The sequence below is a fragment of the Hyaena hyaena genome, unplaced genomic scaffold (genome assembly GCF_003009895.1).
Source record: "Hyaena hyaena isolate Hyena2069 unplaced genomic scaffold, ASM300989v1 scaffold_1107, whole genome shotgun sequence".
Lineage (NCBI taxonomy): Eukaryota > Metazoa > Chordata > Mammalia > Carnivora > Hyaenidae > Hyaena > Hyaena hyaena.
The window spans coordinates 507,636-517,594 of record NW_024081735.1 but is presented as its reverse complement, the minus strand read 5'-3'; the positions used below and the strand labels follow the sequence as shown (position 1 = coordinate 517,594).

At 35.1% G+C, this 9,959-nt stretch overlaps 1 protein-coding gene across 1 annotated transcript; it reads right to left on the bottom strand.

Annotated features, from left to right (window-relative positions):
- Nucleotides 1-410: 410 nt before the first annotated feature.
- LOC120224083 (oligosaccharyltransferase complex subunit OSTC-like) lies at nucleotides 411-9,704 on the bottom strand. The gene is made up of 2 exons (XM_039222316.1): nucleotides 9,608-9,704; nucleotides 411-892 (listed from the first exon to the last, which is right to left on the bottom strand). The coding sequence occupies exons 1-2, from the start codon at nucleotides 9,702-9,704 to the stop codon at nucleotides 411-413; spliced, it is 579 nt and encodes a 192-aa protein (XP_039078247.1).
- Between the last annotated feature and the right edge of the window lie 255 nt (nucleotides 9,705-9,959).

Below are 9,959 nucleotides of genomic sequence, written 5' to 3'. Positions count from 1 at the left end.
TCTGTCCAGAGTTCTTAGCTTATGGGATCTGGCTTCCTGGTTTTACATTAATTTTTGAAAGTCACACATGTCATCTCCAAAAAATGTTAAGGGGGCTGTAAAAAATAATCACTTTATTCAGTATTATAGTTGTAGAAATGGAGTATATTTTCTCTAAGAAATGAAAAACTAAGAAAAAAATGCCACGTTACATCATTGGTACATCGGCACAGGCCAGCAGGAAAAATACTGTGATAAGCTTGTCTCTTTGATATCAAGACATTCTAGTTCAAGCTTTAACTTGTTTCCTATGTTTTCACTAGATGCTTCTTTTTTGCTGCTTCATTCTTTTCCACAGTTCACATGAGAGGATTGGTACAGCCTTTAAAACTTCATTAGCAGGAGCAAATCCAGTATCCACATATTTCTTCTCAAAAGGCATTTGAACCCATCAGATAGCCCAGCAGTTTCATTCTCATGAGTACTCTAGCCAGTAAAAATCTCAAAAGGACACAGACGAATCCAGTGACTAGAAGAAGAAATCTATTGACTTTTGGAATGTTTGGTGCGTTCGATTGGTCCAGGATTATGAAACCTAAACCTCCCATTGTGAACAGGAAGCTGGATGCGAGTCTTTCTATAATATATCGTCCATTTACTCTGTAGGCCAAGACAGCTACTGGTCTCTGAGGTCCATGGTCATCGGTCATGGAGCCAACGCTTGAAGGTTCAACACTAACATCATCAAGTATTCCTCCGGTAATGAGGAAGTAAGACACCACCACCAGAGCGTACACCGTCATGGCCGACGGCATGTGCACCCCGGGCGGCTTCTTCAGCTTCAGGTTGTGGGATTCGAACACTAAAATCAGGACCTGGTACAAAGTCTCCTTGTTGGTAGGGGCAGGGAAGTCTTTCCACACACATATATATATATATTTATCCTCTTATTTATTCATCTACTAGGGACATCTATGCTGCTTCCATATTTAGGCTATTATAAATGATGCCCCAATAAACATATGGATGCTTATATCTTTTGGAATTAAAGTTTTCATTTTTTTTTTTGATAAATCATGAAAAGTAGAATTTCTGCGTGTTATGGTATTTCTATCTTTAATTTTTTTTAAGGAACCGGCCTATTGTTTTCCATAATGGCTGCAACAATATGATTACTGTTATATTTTTAAGTGTCATTATTCACTACTGATGCCATCTGAGTTTTTATATGAATTTTTTATATGAAGGTTTATATAATGAATTCAGTTACTTTAATGTTAGGTTTGCCCAGGTTCCTTTTAGATGTCCTACAGTTTGGTAATTTGCATTTTCTAGAAATTTTCTATTTCATACAGATATTAAAATGCATTCATACTATGGCTTTATTACCTGTTTAATATCTGTGAGAATCATAATGGAATTCTCAAGTTTCATCTAGATATAAAATGTTCGTCTTAATTTTTGTCTTCAGCAATCAATTTTATTAATTTTACTAAGCCTTTTCAATGAGAATACCTTTGCCCTTTTTGATTCTCTCTACTGCAGTTTTGTTCTTTGTCATGATTTTTTTAAAATTTTTTAATGTTTTATTTATTTTTGAGAGAGAGATAGAGACAGCATGAGCGGGGGGCAGGGGTCAGAGAGAGAGGGAGACACAGAATCTGAAACAGGCTCCACGCTCTGAGCTAGCTGTTAGCACAGAGCCCAATGTGGGCTCGAACCCACGAGCCATGAGATCATGACCTGAGCCGAAGTCACATGCCTAACCAACTGAGCCACCCAGGCACCCTGCTTTTGTGTTTTTGTTTCTTGTGGCATATAGCTTTTATAAAACATTGCTAAATGTTGGAATACTCAATCTGTTATTATAAAATGTACTTCAATTTCAATAATTGTTCTTGTCTTATATTATGACAGTACATTAGCTAGAGAATTTTTCTTGTGGCTTTAAACTTTACTCATGTTTATATTTTTATCATTCTTTTTGCTTTTGCTGAAGGAGTATCTCATTAAAACAGCCATTATGTAAATATTATTGAAATTAAAATGAAAATTATTTTATTTATATTAACATATTTTAAAATTATTATATAAATTTTATTTATATGTTTTATCTCTATGTATAAACACAGAGATACAATTAAGTGTTAAGTATAGTATATTTATCACTTAATTTGGGATAACCACTATCAGTTCTTGGAATTCTTTTTATTTTTTTATGTCATAATAAATATTTTAACTTTCCTTTATAAGAACTTATTAATTTAATATGCCTTAAATATTCTTTTATAGTGCCCTACTTTTTACAACAAAGTAGCTATAAAAAGAGTGGTTCTCATCCTTTCACACACAGGAGGCAGCTTTGGTGAAGTCTGGCCCCCCTGCAAAAGGCTTTTGCCCACGAAACCCAGTGGATGGCCTCAGGTGGGGGCAATACCCCAACCAAACTAGCTCCCATCCTGCCACAACCAGTGGGTGACCTCACCAGGACTGGAGTCCCTTAAAAGCAACCAGTGTGCCTGCAACATCTGTGGCCAAGCCACACAGCCAACTTTACTGGGGCTTGTTCAATCCAATAGTAGGTTCTCAATATCCTTACCCAATCCTCTCAGCCAGCCATAAAGGAGAAAAGTCTTCCCACCAGTGTGCCTGCAGCACTTGCAGCAAGGATTCACAGCCAGTCAGAGTGGAGACCAGCCCCCGACCAGTGTGTTCACAGTAATTATGGCCTAGCTACAACAGAAGAGTACACACCACATAGGAGACGCCCCTGGAGCACCTGATTCTCATGACCAGGAGGAATTTCATTTTTGTGCCCCAAAAAGTACCTTTAGTAAGACCATACCTTCAACATCAGGAGACTAGCTAATCTACTTATACATAGAAAGAAATACAGAGGGGGCACTGGGGTGGCTCAGTTGGTTAAGCATCTCACAGTCAATGAGTTCTAGCCCTACATCAGGCTCTGCGCTGACAGCTCAGAGCTTGCCCCTGCTTCAGATTCTGTGTCTCCCTCTCTCTCTTCTCCTTCCCTGCTCATGCTCTGTTTCTCTCTCTCTCTCTGTCCTTAAAAAATAAATAAACATTTAAAATAAAAAAAAACACAAAGAAACAAATACAGAGTCAGGTGAAACAGTCAGGAGAGAGAGGAATATGTTTCAAATGAAAGAACAAGACAAAATCTCAGAAACAGATAAAAATGAAATGGAGAGAAACAATCTACCTGATAAAAAGTTCAAAGTAATAATGAAAGAGATGCTCACCAAACTCAGGAGAAGAAAGGATGAGCACAGTGGAATTTCAACAAAGAAATGGAACATATAAAGAAATGGAACATATTGAAAAATTCAATCAGAGTATGATAACTGAAATTTAATCAACAGAAAATTAGGTGATGTATAAGAAGGGAACAGCAATCTGGGAGATAGGATAGTGGAAATCCCAGAAGCTGAAGAATTTTTAAAACTGAGAATAATTAAAAGAACTCTGGACAACATCAAGCTTACTAATATTTGCATTGCAAGAATCTCAGAAGAAGAAAATATAAAATGGAAAACACTTATTTGAATAAAAAATAGCAGAAAACTATACTGACTTGAGGAGGCAAAGAGACATCCATCCGGGTCTAGGAAGCACACACAACTCCAAGCAAGATGAATGCAAAGTGGTCCACAACAAGACCCATACTAACCAAAACGGCAAAAATTAAATACAGAGAATCTTAAAAGCTGAAAGAGAAAATTAACTAGTTACATACAGGAGAATCCCCATAAAACTGCCAGCTGAATTTTCAGCAGAAACTTTATAGGCCAGAAAGAAGGGACATTATGTATTTAAAATGCTGAAAAGGAAAAACCTAAACCAAGAATACTCCAACTGGCAAGGTTATTCAGATTTGAGAGATAAAAGGTTTCACAGACAAACAAAAGTTAAAGGAGCTCATGACATCTAAACTGGACTTACAAGAATGTTAAGCTTTTTCAGGAAAAAGAAAAAGTCATAAATAGAAGTGTGAAAGTTATAAAAGAAGAAATCTCACTGGCAAAAACCAAACACCTCTTAAAGGTCATTGATTATAAAGCTAATATGAAGATTAAAAGACCAAAGTCTTTAACCAACTATACATAATTGGTTAAATGATAACGGTATAAAAAGAAGTAATATATTGTATCAAAAGCACAAAATATGGTGAGTGGGGTAGTAAAAATGTAATGCTTATAGAATGTGTTGGAACCTAAGCAACCATTAACTTAAAATAGACTGTTATACACATAGGGTGTTATATCTATGAAGCTTATGAGAACCACAAACCAAAAACTTACTATAATCACACACACAAAATACAGAAGGGAGTTGGAACATAACACTAAAGAAAGTGATCAATACACAGGAGAGGAAAGCAGAACACAAAACAACCTCAAGCCCAAAAACAAACAAGTGAACAAACAAACAAAACCCGGAGAGGAACATAGAAAAAAAAGTAAAAAAACAACCAGAAAACGATTAACAAAATGGCAGTGAGTTCATACCTACCAATAATTACTTTAAATGTAAATGGACTAAATACTTTAATCAAAGACTGAATGGTGACTGACTGGATAAGAAACAAAACATCTATATGCCCTCTACAAGAAACTCACTTCAGACCTAAAGGCACATACTGACTGACAGAGAAAAGATGGAAATAAAAAAAAGAAAGGTAGGGCAGCAGTGTTTATATCAGACAAAATAGATTTTAGAACAAAACTGTAACAAGAAATGAAGAAGGGCATTACATAATGATAAAGGGAAAAATCCAACAACAGGATAGAGCAATTGTAAATATACAAGCAGTCAACATAGGAGCATCTAAACAAATAAGCAAATATTAAGAGACAAAGAGGAGAAATTGACAGTAATGAAGTAATAATAGGAGACTTTAACACTTCATTTGAATCAATAGGAAGATAATCAAAACAGAAAATCAATAAGGAAATAGAGGCACATTAGACTAGATGCACTTTATACATATGTACAGAACGTCACATCCCAAATCAGCAGAGTACAAAATCTTTTTAAGTTCACATGGAGCATTTTGGAGAATAGATTTCATATTAGGTCACAGAACAAGTCCCATTAAATTAAAGAAGACTGAAACCATGTCATGCATCTTTTCTAGCACAATGGTATGAATCTAGAAATCGATTACAAGCAAAAATTTGATAAAATTCAAACATATCTCCATATGTTACTAAACAAAATAATAGGTCAAAGAAGAAATCAATGAGAAAATAAAAAATTCCTAGATAAAAATGAAAATTAAATCATAATGTCTCAAAATCTCTGAGATACATCTAAGTCAGCTTCAAGAGTAAAGTTAACATTGATACAGGCCTATCTTAATAAATAAGAAAAAATCTAAAATAAACTATCTATATCTAAGGGAACTAGAAAAAGCTATCTATTTATATATGTATAAACACACATATCTATTAAGTATATTAGAAATATATAAAAATATATATGAAAAAGATGAGAGTGGAAATAATTGAAATATAGACTATAAACACCATAGAGATGATCAAGGAAATTAAGAGCTACTTCTTTGGGAAAATATAGAGAATTGGAAAATCTTTAGCTAGAATCATCAAGAAATGAGCAGCAAGAAAAAAAAGAGTGGGGGCCCAAATAAATACATTCAGAGATGAAAGGGATAAATTACAACAGATACCTAAGAAATACAGAATATCATGAGAGACTTAGTATGAACAATTATACATCAACAAACTAGATAACTTAGCAGAAGCAGACAAATTTCTAGAAAAATACCATCTTTTAAAACAGAATCAAGAAGAAATATAAAATCTGAAAAACAATTACTAGTAAAGAAATTGAATCAGTAATCCAACAACTCCCAGCAAACACATATCCATGACCAGATGATTACACAGGTGAATTCCACCAGACTTTTAAAGAAGACTTTTAATACCTATTCTTCTCAAATTAGTTACGAAATCGAAAACAAAGAAAAGCTTCCAAATTCATTCTGTGTGGCCAGCATTTCCCTGGTATCAAAACCAGATAAGGACATCAAATCCAAAAATATAATGTGCTTATATTCCCAGTGCACATGCAAAAATCCTTACCAACATATTAACAAATGCAATTAAACAATGCATTAAAAAGATCATATACCATAATCAAGTGGGATTTACATGTATGCAAGGATGGTTCAATAACTGCAATCAATCAACTTGATACATCACATTAACTACATGAAAGATTAAAGTCATATAATCATATGATCAAGAAAAGGCACTTGACAAAATTTAACATGTTTATGATAAAATCTCCCAAGAAAGTGTGTAGAGAGGGAATGTATATCCACATAATAAAGGTGTTGGTGGTATAGTGGTGAGGATAGCTGCTTTCCATCCACAGAATAAAGGCCATATATTACAAGCCCACAACTAACATCATTCTCAACAGTGAAAAGCCAGAAGTTTTTGCTTTAAGACCAAGATAAAGACAAGATGTCTATTCTTACCAGTTTTTATTCAACACAGTACTGTAGGTTCTAGCCACACTAATCTGAAAAGACAAAGAAATAAAAGACATCCAAATTGATAAGGAAAAAGTAAAACTCACCATTTACAGATGGCATGATACAGTAGGTAGAAAATCTAAAGACTCTACTAAAAAACTATAAATAATAAATGAAATAATGAATATTATTCCAATAATAATCCATAAATAATAATGAAATCAGTTAAGTTGCAAGATACAAAATTTAAATGTAGAAATCTGTTGCATTTTTATACACTAACAACAAACTATCAAAAAGTGAAATTAAGAAAACAATGCCATGTATAATTGCATCTACAAGAATAAAATACCTAGGAATAAATTTAATCAAGGACATGAAAATCTTGTATCTGAACTAAGACATTGATATAAGAAATTATGAGATGACATAAATGGGAAGATACACTGTGTTCATAGCAGGATGAATTAATATTGTGACTATATCCATACTACCCAAAACAACCTACAGATACAATGAAATCTTTATCAGAATCCCAATAGGCATTTTTCAAAGAACTAGAATAAATTATCCCAAAATTGTTTGGAACTGCCAAAGACTCTGAATACCCAAAGCCATCTTTAGAAAGAAAAACAAAACTGGAGATATCATCCCCTTACATTTCAAACTGTACTAAAAAGCTAATCTAGTCAAAATAATATGTTACTGGCACAACAATAGACATAATGGAAAGCCCAGAAATAAACATGTACTTATATGGTAAATTAAAACCACAAAGGACGCAAAAATATACAAGGGTATAAAGACAGTCTTCAATAAATGGTGTTGAAATAATTGGACATGCAAACAAACAAACAAAAAGAATCTGGACAACTTTTTTCCACTATATATAAAAATAAACTCAAAACCTAATGAAAGACTTGAAGCCATAAAACACAAAAAAGGAAAACACAGACAGTAAATTCTTGGACATAGGCCTTAAACTATTTTTTGCATCTGTCTTCTTAGGCAAGGACAACAAAAAATTAAAAATCTTTCACACAGCAAAGGAAATAATAAACAAAAAAATGCAACCTACTGAATGTCACATGACACTTGTAAATGATATATTGACAAGAGATTAATATCCAAAATATATAAAGATTCCTTACAACTCAAACCCTCCCTCACCCCCCCCAAAAACCTCAAACAATTAAAAAATGGGCAGAGAAACTGAGTAGACATTCTTTCAAAGAAGACATATAGTGGTCAACAGACACATAAAAAGATACTCCACATCTCTAATCATCAGGGAAATGCAATTCAAAGCCACAATGAGATACTGCCTCATACTTGTCAAAATAGTGAGAATCAAAATTACAATAAATAACAAGTGTTGGTGAGGTTGTAGACAAAGAACCCTTATGTGCTACTGGTGGGAATGTAACTTGGTGTAGCCGGAATGGAAAAGAATATGAAGATTACTCAAAAACTTAACCGTAAAAATACTTTAAGTTACAAAAATTCCACTTCCGGTATTTATCTGAATAAAATGAAAACATTAAGAAGTTGTAGGCACTCTATTTTTATTGCAGCATTATTTACAATGCCCAGGATATGGAAGCAACCCAAGTGTCTATTGATAGTTAAGTGGATAAAGAATGTACACACACACACACACACACACACACACACACACACTAGATTATTACTCAATCATAAAAAAAGAATAAATTTTTTGTCATTTTTGACAACATGGATAGGCCTAGTAGGTTTTATGCTTAGTGAAATATGTCAGATCAAGAAAGACAAACACTTTATGATTTCACTTACATGTAGAAGAGAAAAAGCAAAACAAAACAAACAAAACAAAAGAAAAGAAAAACAGAAACCAGAAACCAACTCATACATATAGAGACCAAAGTGGTAACTGCTACAGGAAAGCGGGGGAGGAGTAATGGGTGATATAAGTGAGAGGAATTAAGTGGTACAAACACTCAGTTAGAAATAAATAAGTCACAGGAAGAAGGAGGAAGTTGGTGGCAGACTAAGTGGCCCTTAGGCTTGTCTTGTTCCCAAAACACAACTAGATAACTATCAAATCATCCTAAATATTCCAGCAATTGACCTGCAAATGGACAGAACAAACTCAACAACTAAAGGGAGAAGAGGCCACATCAAAGAAAGAAGGAAGTGCAGAGATGTGGCTTAGGGAGGAAATAGATCATGGGTGCTATAGAGGGAAGGGAGCCATGGTCATGGATAAGGGTGAGAGCGAAGAACACACAGGAGTGCAAATAGAACTTTTCCCCAAAGCCATTGGCTTGGAAAACAAGAGAGGCTGAATTTCATGAGTTTTTGCAACTACAGGGCTTAATGTCTGGACTTTTAAGCATCAGTGAGCTTGACTAGGATAGAGCCCAGGAGGCACTGCCCTGCTCCTGGAGAGAAGGCAAGCAAGCAACATGGGGGCAGATGGCATGAAAATATCAATCTGAAGAACACCTGGGACACACAAGGGGGAGATTATTCACTCTTATCGGAGCACATCACTGAGATATGTTCACTGAAATGCCTCTCTGGGAGAAAAGGAGATGGCTTATGCCATTTCCCTCCCCTGTCTAGCATAAACACAGACCCACCAGCAGGAAGCATTGCAGTGAAAACACTGGCTGCCTAACTTGTTTACGCCAAGTCCACCACCCCTGTGTTCTGGCAGGACTGGCCTTTTCAGTCAAGCTTATGTCAGTCCCAGAGTGGTGGGCCCCCTCCCTAAAGACCAGCACTAACCCCTACCCACACCATATCTTCTGGCCAGAGAGTTCTTCAGGGTTTCAATTCTGGTGGAGTTTGTGTTGAAAGAAAAAACGAAAGAAAGAGAGAGAGAAAGAAAGAAAGAAGGAAGGAAGGAAAGACAGAAAGAGAAAGAAAGAAAGAGAGAAAGAAAGGAAGAAAGAAAGAAAGAAAGAAAGAGAGGAAGGAAGGAAGGAAGGAAGGAAGGAAGGAAGGAAGGAAGGAAGGAAGGAAGGAAGGAAGGAAGGAAGGAAGGAAGGAAGGAAAGGAGGGAGGGAGGAATGAGGGAAGAAATGTTGTGTAGTTTGATAATAGGCATTAACTCCTCTTTACCTATTTGATAGAGTTCACCTGTAAATCCATCTAGTCCTGGAGTTTTGTTTGTTGGGAGTTTTTTGGTTACTGATGATTTTTGTTGCTGGTTATCCATCTGTTCAAGTTTCCTATTTCTTCCTGATTCAGTTCTAGTAGTTTATATTTTTCTAGGAATTTATGCATTTCTTCCAGGTTGTCTGATTTGTTGGTGTATAGTTTCTCATAATATTCTCTTATAATTGTATTTCTGTGCTGTTGGTTATTTCTCCTTTCTCATTTGTGATTTTATTTATTTGAGTTCTTTATCTTTTCTTTATGATAAGCTCCTCAGTGGTGGCTCAGACGGTTGAGTACACACACACACACACAC

What these genes read in the sequence shown, in the direction of transcription:
- LOC120224083 (XM_039222316.1), bottom strand. Translation starts at nt 9,704, where the DNA reads ATGGATAACCAGCAACAAAAATCATCAGTAACCAAAAAACTCCCAACA. An exon ending in AGGTGAACTCTATCAAATAG is followed by an intron (nt 893 to 9,607) that starts GTAAAGAGGAGT and finishes GTGTGTGGAAAG; the next exon opens with ACTTCCCTGCCCCTACCAAC.